This window comes from Megalobrama amblycephala, linkage group LG12, assembly GCF_018812025.1.
Source record: "Megalobrama amblycephala isolate DHTTF-2021 linkage group LG12, ASM1881202v1, whole genome shotgun sequence".
Taxonomy (NCBI): Eukaryota; Metazoa; Chordata; class Actinopteri; order Cypriniformes; family Xenocyprididae; genus Megalobrama; species Megalobrama amblycephala.
In genome coordinates this window covers 13,819,448-13,834,380 of record NC_063055.1, presented here as the reverse complement: position 1 = coordinate 13,834,380, position 14,933 = coordinate 13,819,448, and the positions used below count along the sequence as shown (strand labels likewise).

At 35.9% G+C, this 14,933-nt stretch overlaps 2 protein-coding genes across 3 annotated transcripts; one reads left to right on the top strand and one right to left on the bottom strand.

Annotated features, from left to right (window-relative positions):
- Positions 1-67: 67 nt before the first annotated feature.
- Positions 68-9,224, bottom strand: porcn (porcupine O-acyltransferase). 2 transcript variants are annotated; one of them, XM_048208954.1, is made up of 15 exons: positions 8,496-9,224; positions 8,008-8,153; positions 7,341-7,533; positions 6,789-6,832; positions 6,488-6,669; positions 6,251-6,381; positions 6,035-6,052; positions 5,812-5,826; positions 5,589-5,714; positions 2,417-2,517; positions 2,152-2,228; positions 1,975-2,038; positions 1,699-1,784; positions 1,411-1,521; positions 68-1,318 (listed from the first exon to the last, which is right to left on the bottom strand). In XM_048208954.1, exons 2-15 carry the CDS (start codon positions 8,141-8,143, stop codon positions 1,217-1,219), a joined length of 1,386 nt encoding a protein of 461 aa, XP_048064911.1. In that variant the 5' UTR covers positions 8,144-8,153; positions 8,496-9,224; the 3' UTR covers positions 68-1,216. The 2 variants fall into 2 exon arrangements, with proteins under 2 accessions (XP_048064911.1, XP_048064912.1); XM_048208955.1 differs by lacking the exon at positions 8,496-9,224 and having other exon boundaries at positions 7,640-8,146.
- A 307-nt stretch (positions 9,225-9,531) lies between these two features.
- On the top strand, positions 9,532-14,337 carry cpt2 (carnitine palmitoyltransferase 2). Its single transcript, XM_048208951.1, has 5 exons — positions 9,532-10,027; positions 11,371-11,451; positions 11,545-11,651; positions 11,755-13,059; positions 13,460-14,337. The coding sequence occupies exons 1-5, from the start codon at positions 9,840-9,842 to the stop codon at positions 13,786-13,788; spliced, it is 2,010 nt and encodes a 669-aa protein (XP_048064908.1). The 5' UTR covers positions 9,532-9,839; the 3' UTR covers positions 13,789-14,337.
- Positions 14,338-14,933: the final 596 nt, after the last annotated feature.

The window sequence follows — 14,933 nt, the reverse complement described above, 5'->3', positions numbered from 1 at the left end:
AAAATTTCAAGTTTTATTATAGAGTGGATTGGCAGTCAAACATACATGATACAGCAAAAATCATCCATGTAATTTAAACTCTTTATTTAATATTCACTAATAAAAGTATAGGGATTAACAACAGTGTAATTCAATGGAAAATGTGTTCATTCATTCATCGGCTATTAATTATTATTGTTCTGTTTGGCACTAATATATAAACACACCATCCATAAAACAATCCATCTAATTCAATGTTTTGATGATGTCAATACTCTATTCACTACCAAATAGCAATAATAATAAAAGATTAAAATACACAAACAAAAACACACTTTATACTTTTCCTTTTCCCGTTTCTTGTTGCCGTAAATAATTTACATTTTTAAAAAGTTTAAATATAAGAAACTATCAAACACTGCTAATACTGTCTCAGTATTCGAGTGTCTCAAAGGGTTTCAAACTCACCCAGAGACTTACTGTCACCATTTAAACAACTCATACAATAAAGAGGATGTGAACTTTATCACTTGTTCATTCAGAGCCCTATGAGGATGAACTTATGACTAAAAGAAGTCACTTGGCATGTTTGTTGCACATGAGAACCGTAATGGACATAATCTGATTGTGAATCGCAGAATGTGTGCTTTAGTGGAAAAGCATTAGCATTAGTTGATTTTCCATATGAAAGTGGCAAAAAAAAACAAACAGTCTGAATAGATGCATATAATAGATGCAATACAAAACTTGATTTGAGTAGTTTGACTTTAGAGCTTCTGAAACAATCAATGAGAATATTTATATTCTTTTCACACTAAAAGGTAATTGTTCTAAACCATCAAACAAAACCTACTACAACTACAATTTTTATTAGTCAGTCATAACAAAATCTTGATCAATTCATTAATATTGACTATGAATAATTCAATATTCACACTTATTGTGGATTGCTGTGGTTTGTAAAAAGGTCTTGATGATTTTTTCTACTTTAGGAAGCTTCAGAACATCCTGGTAGTTGTAGAGTTCTGTTCATGTCAAACCAGTGGTGTGGATCAATATTAACTGTACTGCGGTTTTTCCTGGATTTGAGGACTCTGGTCCGCAGTCACGCTCATCCAGAGTTCACAGTGATGTCATGAATGGCCACGGCTCCTCTACGGTAAGGTCATATAAAATTTCCAATCACAGTTATTGCTATCCTCTCCCAATATCTCCTCGTCTATGTAGGTCTAAGTGTTTATAGAATAAGGCGATACAGGACCCAAAGGCCGAAGGTCAACCAGTGGCTCGTCCAGCTGAGCTGCATCCATTTCTGAATGGTGTGGCTAGCCATGCCGTCCTGCGGAAAAAAGAAAAATATTTTAAACAAATATGAATAATAACCTGCACAGAAAGTAAGGGCCATAGAATTTCAGGAGAAGTGGCTTTTACCTCATCCGAATCCGTGTCATCTGTGCTGGAGCCAAAAATAGAGCCCAGGTATGTTACATGTAGCACTGCCAACATGCTAAACGTCCCATTAATTAAATATACCCACAATTCCTAGAGAAAAGAAAAAAGGTACATTTTTAAAGACATAATCTACAACTTTAGTTTTTACTAAAATATGTTTATTTTACCATATTCAAATGATTACTCTTTTTTATGGCTTTTTATGTTTGTATGTTTTAAAAGGTATTCACACAAGTGCTTCTATAGTGATAATGACATATACTACACCTTTTTATGTCTGTGTTTGCAGTCAGATAGACATCTCTTGGAGAGGACGCATGCATTTAAAATGACTGACAATCTTTTCCTAAGCACTGAAACACAGAATGAAGGCAAAGTCCATTAAACATACAACCAAAATCCAAGCTGAAAGTGTGAAGAACACATTTTATAAACTGATTAAAACGTTTTATAATGATATTACATATTGCAATAACTGAAAACAGTGACATGAGCAATAATAGATGTCTATGATTAAATAACTATACCTGAACAGATACTCACCATGTTCAATATATGTTATAAAGCCTAGTGTTAATAATATTGCCCCAATGTGGAAGCTTAGACCCTGTATGCACAGAAATATAATACTGCATTTATTGTACACTTGAGAAAGAATGCAATAAATTCAAATGAATTAAGAAAATAGCAAAGTAAAAAGAAAAAAAAAAGCACACTCACATGTAGCAGAGCGCTCGCTGTATATGTCAAGATAATGGCTGTGAAGCTCCCATATCTGAGAGCCTTCTTAAACACATCTAAAAAGGAAGAGAAATGTGACTTACTCGTATACTTGGAGGTAATGAAAATATACAAAAGCCTGCTCTAAGTAAAAGCTGGTCAATCTGTTCATTCAAGTCTTTTGGGAGCTAAAATACATGTTTAAATTAATTAATTACAAAATTGTTAGAGAAGCCAATTTACAAATGAAAAAAAAATCACGTACAGGTGTTGAGCCAGCGGGACATGGGCAGGTTCCAGGAAGTGACCACTTCAACCATAGACCTGGGAAACTCAACATTAAGCGGCTTTGCTATTGTCATGTCCCTGAAAAGACAGAAATGGAATGACAAAAAGATAGACTGAGAGAAAGAAAGAAGGGAAGAGCATGAAATATTGATCAATTAAAAGTAAATGGCAATTATAAACTTTCAGTGATATTAATGATATCAATGTCAGAAATAAACCTTATTCATATTTTTATTAAAGCTAGGGTAGGCAATGTTTTTCATAAACACTTTTTGTTATACTGGTTGAAACTCATCACATCTATAATCACATCTATAATAGATGTGGTCTAAAAAAATTGCATATACAGTACAGTCCAAAAGTTTGGAACCACTAAGATTTTTAATGTTTTTAAAAGAAGTTTCGTCTGCTCACCAAGGCTACATTTATTTAATTAAAAATACAGTAAAAAACAGTAATATTGTGAAATATTATTACAATTTAAAATAACTGTGTACTATTTAAATATATTTGACAAATTAATTTATTCCTGTGATGCAAAGCTGAATTTTCAGCATCGTTACTCCAGTCTTCAGTGTCACATGATCCTTCAGAAATCATTCTAATATGCTGATTTGCTGCTCAAGAAACATTTATGATTATTTTCAATGTTGAAAACAGTTGTGTACTTTTTTTTTCAGGATTCCTTGATGAATAGAAAGTTCAAAAGAACAGCATTTATCTGAAATACAAAGCTTCTGTAGCATTATACACTACCGTTCAAAAGTTTGGGGTCAGTAAGAATTTTTATTTTTATTTTTTTGAAAAGAAATTAAAGAAATGAATACTTTTATTCAGCAAGGATGCAATAAATCAATCAAAAGTGGCAGTAAAGACATTTATAATGTTACAAAAGATTAGATTTCAGATAAACACTGTTCTTTTGAACTTTCTAGTCATCAAATAATCCTGAAAAAAAATATTGTACACAAATATTTTGTACAATTGTACACATTGAATGTTTCTTGAGCAGCAGATCAGCATATTAGAATGATTTCTGAAGGATCATGTGACACTGAAGACTGGAGTAATGATGCTGAAAATTCAGCTTTGCCATCACAGGAATATATGAAATATATTCAAATAGAAAACAGTTATTTTAAATTGTAATAATATTTCACAATATTACTGTTTTTACTGTATTTTTAATTAAATAAATGTAGCCTTGGTGAGCAGACGAAACTTCTTTTAAAAACATTAAAAATCTTAGTGGTTCCAAACTTTTGGACTGTACTGTATATCTTCTGTGGAAGTTTCAGGACCAAGAAAATATTCAATCATTCCATTCAGTCCTGCTTGTCATCCTATGTATTTCCATACCTCCGCGCACCCTGCTTGCGCAGACATCACACGTCATCAGCGTGTTCCATGAGGCTATGCAGAGTTATAGACAAACCATCACCGATGCCACAAACAAACAGCAGCCGCCTTTTACAGTTCCTCCTGAACCAAAACAACAAGCCTATGCTGCGTTCACACCGTCGTAATTACCATAATTAAGAGATGGCAACCCGTGACGTTCATACTCGAAGCTGTTCACATGCTCAGACAGTGTTTCTATGGCAACAGTATCAACGGCAAAATGAATCTGCAGCAGTCAGGTGGTACAAGTCAGAGCTCTGTAGGCTGTTTATGTTCAATATTATTGTAATGTTATGTCCTTTGAGATGCCAACTCTCGTGACACTTTGCAGACTCTGCTCTGGCTGTGCGCGTTCATGTTTTTGGAGGAGTCGTGGCTTTAGAGAGCGTACTTATGCTTTCAAAGCTAGTTTGCTATAGTGTGCCGCAAGGATGATGTATATTTGTAGGCCAACCTGGAATTGAGCATCACTTAGCATCCTTCAACAAAAAGTGAATAGGTTTTTTCGTTGGAATATTGCAGAAAATAAGCTCTGTGACCAACAAAAGTTTCTGATTCTTACGTTTTGTTCATCAAAATAATCTTCACAAATGAACACAACTTTTATGAATTTTAAAGCCTAAATACAATAAGAAGAAAGCTAAACAAATAAAAAGGTCAAGCTTTACAAAAGTAAAAAGCTAAACGTAGGCTATAAACCGCCTATACCGGTGTGATGAATACGATCCTCAACTGGATGGAACTGAAATAAATACTTTGAATGTTGCGACCCTATCGGATAGCAACCTGATTCGTAACAAAGCACTGTTCGCCAGGGGAGAACTGGCCCCCCGACTGAGCCTGGTTTCTCCCAAGGTTTTTTTCTCCATTTTAACACCTATTTGCCACTTGCTTGCCACCTGATGTCACCTCTTGGAGTTTGGGTTCCTTGCCGCTGTCGCCTTTGTCTTGCTTAGTTGGGGACACTTGACATTTGACTTGACATTTGATATTCAACAGTGCTTTGATCTGCCTGCATTGACACTATTTAAGAGCTGCTGTGCAGCCAAAATAATGTACCAGTTATCAATGTAAAGCTGCTTTGTCACAATCTACATTGTAAAAAGTGCTATATAAATAAAGGTGACTTGACTTGACTATAAACGAACTACAGCATGGTCATACGATTTCAACATAACCACCACAATTGATTATAAACACAACAAGGCTGCAAAAGCAGACTAACGTGTCGTGTACATAAGTTTACCTGTTTGGCGTGACAACGTTAATGTCCCTGACTGCCTCTGTAGTCCCATTTAGCCACTAGTAACCGCCTTTTTTCTAAACATGTAACAACTTAAAAAAATCATGACTGATGTATCACTGAGGTATTTTATTTTGTAGAATAAAACGTGAAAACATCTTGTCATCCCTGCAGCACGCTATTGCTAGCTTCTTTGAAATTGCCTAACCTAGCAATAATATGTTATTAACAATATTTGCCCTCTATAATTGTTTTTCAAATAATATAAAACACAAAATAATTCCTATAATATAATCAGACAGTAAATACACTTATCTTATGGCCACTGTAAGTCACATCAGTGCCTTAAGAGCCACTAAAACCATACTAAACATAAGATCAAGCCAATTTAGATTTCTGTGAATATGAAAATGGAGGAATTTCTCATTTTTGCATTGTTTCTATGTCCCCTGTTTTATTTCTGACACTGACTGGTAGTATGTGAATCTGTATAATTTATACAAACCACTTAAGGTTGTCCTTCTCCTCTGTGAAACCAGCACCTGCCAGTGTGGTTGTCGTTTCACCAAGGTAACTTACGAAGTAATTACTGAAATGGAAGGACAAGGTGTTCTCATAGGCCTGTAGCCACCTGATGAGGAGAATCACAAGCGGAAGGTTATCACAGATCAGAGAGAAAACCGCAGAGACTGTTGAGTTTTAACATTAAAGGCTTGTGCATTTCTTACCTTTTAATAGAGCCTCTGCATTGAAATATGAAATGAAATGCATTATTAAACACAGTCCAAAATAGCTATTTTATTAATGGAGAATTCAGAATTCTCTAACCATAATTATTTTAATATGTATTTCTAAGTAAATTTAGCTCACGTAAGCATGCTTATATTAAAATGTCTTTATTCTTCATGTTCAAAATTTATAAATGTATTAATAACATAAGTAGGACAATACCTCATCTTTCGCTTCTTGCTGAGGAAAAAATACGAAAACAGATCAGTCAAACATTAAAAACCTTCACTAAGCCACAGATAGCAGCGTAACAATTAACATTAACATGTTTGATATTAAAAGAATCCATCTATACTTTACACCTTACTGCTCACTGAATAAAAAATATACAGTTATATTAAAAATATACATTTTTCCTCAACTCAAATTTATACTCACTTGCGGAGCAGCTTGTCTCCAAAGACTGGGATGAAATAGGGAAAGAGATAGGGTGCAATACAGTTGGAAATGACTAGACAGAGCTGGCTCTTCACACAGCTGAAGACTGACTTCATAAACCAGGAGACACTCTGTAGAAAAGATCAGATAGATGCTCTAAAGTGTCATTGGAAATGCTCTTATACATCTTTAATTCTGAACTGCATTAGAACGAAAGCTGGCAAACTCGAGACTCACAAGTTTTCGACTCTCTACCGCATCCATATAGCTGTTGAAACTGATCCAAGGTCCAAAGATGACAGTTCCCACAAAGTAAATGTACCCCATGAACTCCACTGGAGAGGGAACTTTCTCCACTATGCCTTTGTCCAAGTCAAAGGCAAGAGAAATTGCCTTCATGGCCACTACCATCTGGGAACCTGGATGACCATAACAGCAATTTCATTGTAAATGTAGCCAAAATTCAGTACAGTAAACATTTAGCATCCTGGTCTAATGGTCATTGTTGTCAGAAAACAAAACAACATAAAAAACTGACCTCTCATTTTATGCCAGGTTGTTGTATCCATCATATGAAACTCTCTGAAACAGAATGATGAGAAATGCTTCTTGAGCACCAAATCAGCATATTAGAATTATTTCTGAAGGATCATGTGACACTGAAGACTGGAGTAATGCTGTAAAAATTAGCTTTGCCATCACAGGAATACATTACATTTTAAAATATATTAAAATAGAAAACCGTTATTTTAAATATTTAACAATATTACAATATATATATATATATATATATATATATATATATATATATATATATATATATATATATATGCTCTTATGCATTTATTTCATCAACAATGCAGTAAAAACTGTAATATTGTATATATATATATATATATATATATATATATATATATATATATATATATATATATATATATATATATAGTGTTCAAATCCTTCAGCCTAATTATTCATCCCTCATCTTAACTATTTCCACTGTAATATACAAAACAAATATACATACTACATTGTACATACTGTGTTCTGTAAAAATGAAGAAACAGAAGAGTGTGACAGGAGGACATACCCCAGAAGAAGGTAGATGAGGATAGTGATGGACAGGAAAGGTCCGCGGCTGCTTGAATGACGACACAGGAAGAGGATGAGGTAGCAAAGGAGGCTGAGAAGCACCACCCAAACCATGTGTAGCTCGAAAAACAGGTAGAGAGTGTAAAAACCGCCTGCCACCGTACTCAGGTGTTTCAAGAAAGAGGGCAGACCTGAGAGAAAAATTATTTTTAACATAACATAATTTAATTACATGTTTTTAGTTGTACTTTAGGATTAGTTCCCACAAATATGACAACTCTGTAATTATTTACTCACTGTTGTGTATTTTGAAACATTCTTCTTTCCATGGAACACAAAAGATGTTATTTATAGCATAAGTGTTTTATCACACAATGAAAGTGAATGGGATCGCAGCTGTCAAGCAAGACACAAAGCTTTCATATGTCTTCAAAAGACTTGAGATATGGTACATTGTACATTACCTACTTTTATAGAGCTTTTATAGCATTTTTGTCCACTACACACCTGTCCACTATTCGCTTTCCTTAAATATACAAGTGGCAAGGGGGAGTGAAAGTCATACATGTTTAGAATGACATGAGGGAGAGTAAATAATATTCATTTTAAAGGAACAATTCCTTTAAAATTACAGTACATGTTCTGTGTTGTATAAACCCTCTTACCCAATCTCCACAGCAGCCTACATACTAGGCAGATGAGTAACAGCTGCCATACTTGTTCTAGACCCTGTTGGACAGTCGGAAGCAAGCAACCGGATCCCAGTTCCTGGAAGAACTCCTGTCTGCTTAGAGCTCCCATTGCTTTGACTCTGAGAAAATAATAATACAATTTGATTTTGTATCATAAATAAGAATATCAATACCGTCAGGGTATTTGGTATGAGCAATGACAGATACTGTGATTAAGCTTCAAGATCAAGGCTGAATTGAGGTCAGAACATAGTGTTTGTAAATTTAATCTCAGGGTTAATACTGAAACCCATGCACCTATATGTGATGATTACAACAGCTTTTAGAAATTATTTTATAATTTCATTATATAAATCCATTATCATAAGGGGAAAATGCTTCTTGTTGGTATTCTGAATATATTTGTTATAATACCCAAATGTTTTATGCCGTGTCGTCATGCAATATTCAAATAATCTTACCTCTGCAAGATGTCAAATACCCTTACACCCCAATGCAAAAAGCATGCACGGTCTGGACGTATGAGATGCAAGCTATTTGTAAAATCGTCGTCAGGTATTATATCCTTTGAATGGGAATGATAATAGCTGAAATGTACAATTCGTTACAAAGCGCGACAGCGGAGGAGGAGGATGAGCACTTCACCCCCACTATCAACTCAGACAGCGATGAACCGCAATAGGAATACGTCTGTGGGTCTCTAAAATGTCAAGTTTTGTATACATTCTCTTATATTACATTGTTACATTTTAATTTACAATAAAGCTGTATGATTTTCGCCTAGGTTCTAATCTAAATATGGAGAATTATGTCGCGCTTCGTACAGCACAATCGGTCCAGATGATGCTGGCAATGCGCCTGATGTGGCTGATGGCTGATTCCCATTGATGCCGTCCGTCGTTCATGATTACAGCGTCCCAAAGGGACCCGGCGACCAATCATCTTACTGTTCATCTGTGGCTGAACCAATCAGAACGAAAAGGCGGGGCTACGTTTTGATAGCAGCCCCAGTGCGTTAAAATGTATTTAACATTTATGAGAGGAATATAATAAATACTCGAAATATATGAACTAAAAATATTTTTCGTACGATTGGTTTATTTAAATATATGGTTTTATTTAAATATACGTTATAAATTATTTCTGGCAAAATCTCTTACGTTTTACTCTTACTATTGTTTTTTATGTTTGTTTGTTTTTTATTAAATGCTTGAAAGAAAAAAAGAAAAAAAACAGTAACAACAATTTTCATCATTGTCATATAACAATAAAACAATATGCCAGAGTCCAACAGTCTTTCAGTCCAGATTAAGTAAACACAGTCACTGTCCTTTCAGGTTTTTTAAAGATTCAATAGAGTCAAAATACATTTCCGTATTAAATCTTAAAAAAAGAGGTTTGCTACTATTTTTTGTGAGACAGTTCCATTTCCAATTATTAGATGCACAACTTATCAGCCTACATATATTTTTTGTTTATATACATTGGGACTTTTATTGTGAAAAGTGTCACAGTTAGTGAGGCGGAAGTTACTAGTTAAATATTAAAAAAAGGAGATTTTTGTTAGGAAGCCGTTAGGGAAAAATTATCTTAACAAAGACGATTTTTTAAAGTTTGTTGAAATATTTTTCTAAATTGAAACGATAAGCGAGCACGGGCAGCTAATTACTGTTGGCCATACCGAAAGCGACAGGATCTGTCAGATAGCCTGCATTCATTCAGGGGGTTGGCAGCTTGAGAAGGTTTGGAATTGAAGTTGAATTTTAAGAAAAGCACAATTCGTAATTCATTAAATTACAAGTTGTATGATGGCAGGGTTGCTCTCTACGCAATATAATTCAGCACTGAGTAAATTAAACCTGTTAAGGAATAACCCTGCCCTGTCAGTCCTAACGAGCACTCAACGTCAATACAGTAGTAAGGATGGAGCTGGGATTGAGTATTTACACAAAAGTGTCGTCCCGACCATGCACTACCAGAAGAGTTTACCAAGGTAGGAGAATTACATAAAATCACAAATATGACATATAACCCACATCAGATAATTAATTTCTGTGATAATGTCCTTTGATGTTGTGTCTTTGATATTGAATCGCTTTTTAGCTGGAAATATTATATTTAAACTTATGTCTACGACAGTCTTAGGTCATATAAGAGAATGTAGGTGAAAGTGCAACGTCTACGAGGGGATGGGGACACGGTGTTACACGTAAAAATGCCCCCCTTGCCTCAATTTTCGTTCCCTCAGCATTGGTCCGTGTTACATTGGTTGCATTGCATTTGTTAATAATGAATTAAATTTATTTGAAAGAAATGTCCTTGAAGGGAATTTGTCTTGAGCTTGTGATGCTTTATACACAACTGTTCGAAAGTTTGGGCTCGGTAATATATTTTAATGTTTTTGAAAGAATTCACCAAGGCTGCATTTATTTTACAAAAATACTGTTGCAAAACAGAAAAAATGGCTGACCGCACACTGAATCCAAAAAAGACTGAAGTCTGGAAAAATATAAAATTTATTTTGTCAATTGCATGGTGCGATAAAGTGCAAGTGAGTTAAAAACAGAGGAGCATGAGCAGAGGTTTCAGCAGATTGCTATCCTCAGTGCTCAAAATGCAACAAACAATCACCCTCTTTCTAGAAAGACAAGCAATTCAAAGCCATCAGCTGAATCCAATCACAATCATCAATTAACACCAATAACAATCAATTATCACAAGTGTCACTGCAAGAGAAGACAGTTTACAGTAGTTTTGTGAAATATATTTATAATTTAAAATGTAAATATGTGATGTGATGGCAAAGCTGAATTTTCAGCATCATTACTCCAGTCTTCACTGTCACACAATCCTTCAGAAATCATTCTAATATGATGATTTGGTGCTCAAGAAACATTTCTTATTATCAGTGTTGAAAACATTTGTGCTGCTTAATATTTTTGTGCAAAAACGGGATAATTTGTTTCAGGATTCTTTGATAAAGATCCTAAGAACAGATTTGAAATCTTTTGTACTGTGTAAAAGTCTTTACTTTGATTAATTTAATGCATCCACACTGAATTAATTTCTTCTTACAAAAATCTTACAGCCCAGAAACTTTTGAATGGTAATGCACATACACAAAACAATGTTAAAATCAATCTTTAAATAAGAGTAGTGTTATTATACCAAGTAAAAGATAAAATTCATACAAAATTATATGAAACATTACAAAACAATACAAAGGATTCAAGTATAGTACAAAATACTATAGAATATTATACGAAACCAATGAATACATAAAACTTTCAATGAATGTGTTTCCCAAAATATATACATTTTACATGATTTTTACAGGTTACCAGTTCCAAAATTGGAGGATACCATACGGAGATATTTGGCAGCCCAAAGACCCTTGCTGAATGATGAACAGTACAGGTACTAAGCCAACGGTAACTATATCAATTTATTCATTTCATATCAGAATTAACTTGAGTTTTGAAATATTTCTGTTCCCTTAAAATCCAACAGCAATACAGAGAAAGTAACACGCGATTTCCAGAGTGGTGCAGGCAAGCAGTTACACGAGGAACTTGTGACTTTAGACAAGAACAACAAGCACACCAGCTATATATCAGGTGGGATATAAACATATATATATATATAAAATCACATAATAACAATTGAATTTTGTTTTAATTGTAACCTCATCAATGAATTTCTCCTTCTTGCCTTTTTTAGCTCCATGGTTTGATATGTACTTGTCTGCTCGGGAGTCTGTTGTGCTCAACTTCAACCCCTTCATGTCCTTTAACCCTGACCCCAAACCCGAGTACAATGACCAGCTTGTGCGGGCCACCAACATGGTGTGCTCAGCTGTCCGGTTCATGAAGACCCTTCGTGCTGGTTTGCTTGAGCCGGAGGTGTTTCACCTTAACCCGGCCAAAAGTGACACAGATAGTTTCAAGAGGCTGATCCGATGGGTGCCCCCCTCCATCTCATGGTTTGGAGCCTATATGGTAAACGCCTATCCTCTGGATATGTCACAGTACTTCCGCCTTTTCAACTCCACACGTATACCCAAGTACAAGCGTGATGAGCTCCTCACAGACGACAAGGGCCACCACTTGCTCGTAATAAGACGAGGCAACCTGTATGTGTTTGATATTCTGGATCGGGACGGTAACCTGATAAAGCCTGCTGAGGTTCATGCTCACCTGAAATACATCCTGACAGACCCCACAGAAGCTCCTTCATTCCCGTTGGGTGTTCTAACCAGTGAGAATAGAGACACTTGGGCAGGCTTAAGACAAAAACTGCTGGATGCTGGAAATGGCGAAGCTCTGCAGTTAGTAGACACCGCTTTGTTTTGCCTCTGCCTGGATGAGGAGGTGATGAGAGACCATATTCACATCTCTCACAACATGCTTCATGGAGATGGCTGCAACCGTTGGTATGACAAGTCCTTCAGTATCATCTTGGCTAAGGACGGACAGGCGGCCATCAATTTTGAGCACTCTTGGGGTGACGGCGTGGCCGTTCTCCGCTTCCAGAATGAAGTCTTCAAGGACACGACGGAGAAGCCTCTGGTTGGCCCTGGCTCTCAGCCCGCATCTGTGGACTCTGCCTCTGCAGTGCGCCGATTAGGGTTCAAACTTGATGAAGAGTTAAAAGCTGGAATCACAAAAGCCAAAGAGAACTTCCATGCCGCCGTGTCAAAGCTCACCATCGATGCCATGGAGTTCAAGAAAGGTGGAAAGGAGCAACTTAAGAAGAAGAAGCTGAGCCCGGATGCCATTGCACAGCTTGCTTTCCAGATGGGCTTCCTACGGCAGTATGGCCAGACTGTCGCCACATATGAGTCCTGTAGCACCGCTGCCTTTAAACACGGTCGCACAGAAACAATCCGTCCCGCTAGCGTCCACACAAAGCGCTGTGCCAAGGCCTTCGTCCAGCAGCCCGGACAGCACACAGTGGAGCAGTTACAGGGGCTGTTGAGTGAATGCTCCAAATACCACGGGCAGCTCACTAAAGAGGCAGCCATGGGTGAGGGCAGCACTTTTACAACCTCTGTCATATTCATGTGGTGTCTTTGTGAGGCAAAAACTGATGTTTTTGTTAGCAAGACATGTTTATTTTAACCAGTATTGAGCAAGTTAAAGGGATAAAATGAAATATTCTGTCATCATTTCCTCACCGTCTTGTTGTTGCAAACCTGTCTGACTCTTTCTTTCTTCTCTGGAACACAAAAGAAGATATTTTTGTCCATGTAATGAAAGAAATTGTGATTCAAAACAACATTAGACCCCATTGACTTCCATTGTATGGACAAAATATATTTTTCAAAAATATCTTCTTTTGTATTCCACAGAAGAAATGATCTTTGGTTCACTCTCAGCTTATTTATTTGATCGTCATTGTTTTTTCTTTGTGTGTTTTCATCTAGGTCAAGGGTTTGATCGCCATCTTTTTGCAATGCGCTACCTGGCTAATTCGAAAGGAATGGCACTGCCCAGTCTGTACCAGGATCCAGCATATGCCGCCATAAACCACAACATCCTGTCCACCAGTACTCTCACCAGCCCTGCGGTCAGTCTGGGCGGGTTTGCTCCTGTGGTGCCTGATGGTTTCGGAGTGGGCTATGGCGTCCATGATGAATGGATCGGATGCAATGTGTCCAGCTACCCTGCTAGAAATGTTCATGAGTTCCTTAAGTGTGTTCACAAGTCCTTGGAAGACATTTTTACAGTCCTTGATGGAAAACCCATTCATTGAAAGCGCACTTTGAAGTTCTTTAAAGCACTTGGCATGTGGACTAGTCTGAATGTAGGGCATTTATGTTTTACTTTTATTAGATAAGGACTCAATGTTATAAAGTGTGTAGGTTTAAGGTAGAACTAATAAGCTTTGCCCTGTGTGGATAGACAAATATGACTGCTTGATATTAAACTCATGCTAGAGTGATTGATCCAGAGGCAAAACAGATTATTGGTTATGGGGTATAAGCAATTTTGTCCTAAAATCTATTCTTTTTGAAATATTTGCAATGTATTTTCCCTATGTTCAATTGTCATCTTTATTAAATGGCAATCATCTGATTCTATATCATCTTTAATTTCTTGGACTGCAAAATTCTGCCTTATGTTTAATTATTATTGTTATTATTATTATTATTTTTTTTTTTACCAAATGCAGTATCAGTGTAACATACAGATAACTAAGACCTGTCCTGTGCCTTATAAAATGTAAGAACATGGAAAATCACGAATACTGTGATTGTAAATATTGTAACAAAGCTTAATAAAAAATACATGCAGAATGAAATAGTTCAGCCACATTTGTATGTTTATACATATGCACATACACTAGCACTCAAAGGTTTTGGGTCAGTAAGATGTTTTTGAAAATAAATATTTTACTCAGCAAGGATGCATTAAATTGATCAAAAGTGGCAAAGACTTGTACAGTGTTACAAAAACAATTTTATTTCAAATAAATGCTGCTCTTTTGAACTTTAGTCATCAAAGAATTGTGAAAAAAAGTTGGTTTCCACAAAAATATTAAGCAGTACAACTGTTTTCCACATTAATTTAATCATAAGAAATGCTTCCTGAGCACCAAATCAGCACATTAGAATGATTTCTGAAGGATCATGTGACACTGAAGACTGAAGTAATGATGCTCAAAATTCAGCTTTGTCATCTTAGGAATAAATTATATTTTTAAATTATTCAATTATTGCTGTTTTTACTGTATTTTTTACCAAATAAATGCAGCCTTGATCAGCATAAAGGACTTTTCAAAAACTTTTTTGACTAGTATTGTACAGACTGTATCTCATTTTGGAGGCTGCATCCTCCGGAGATCACATTTGAAGGATGCATACATCATCAAGGATGTCTTATTTAAGAAAAGTCACT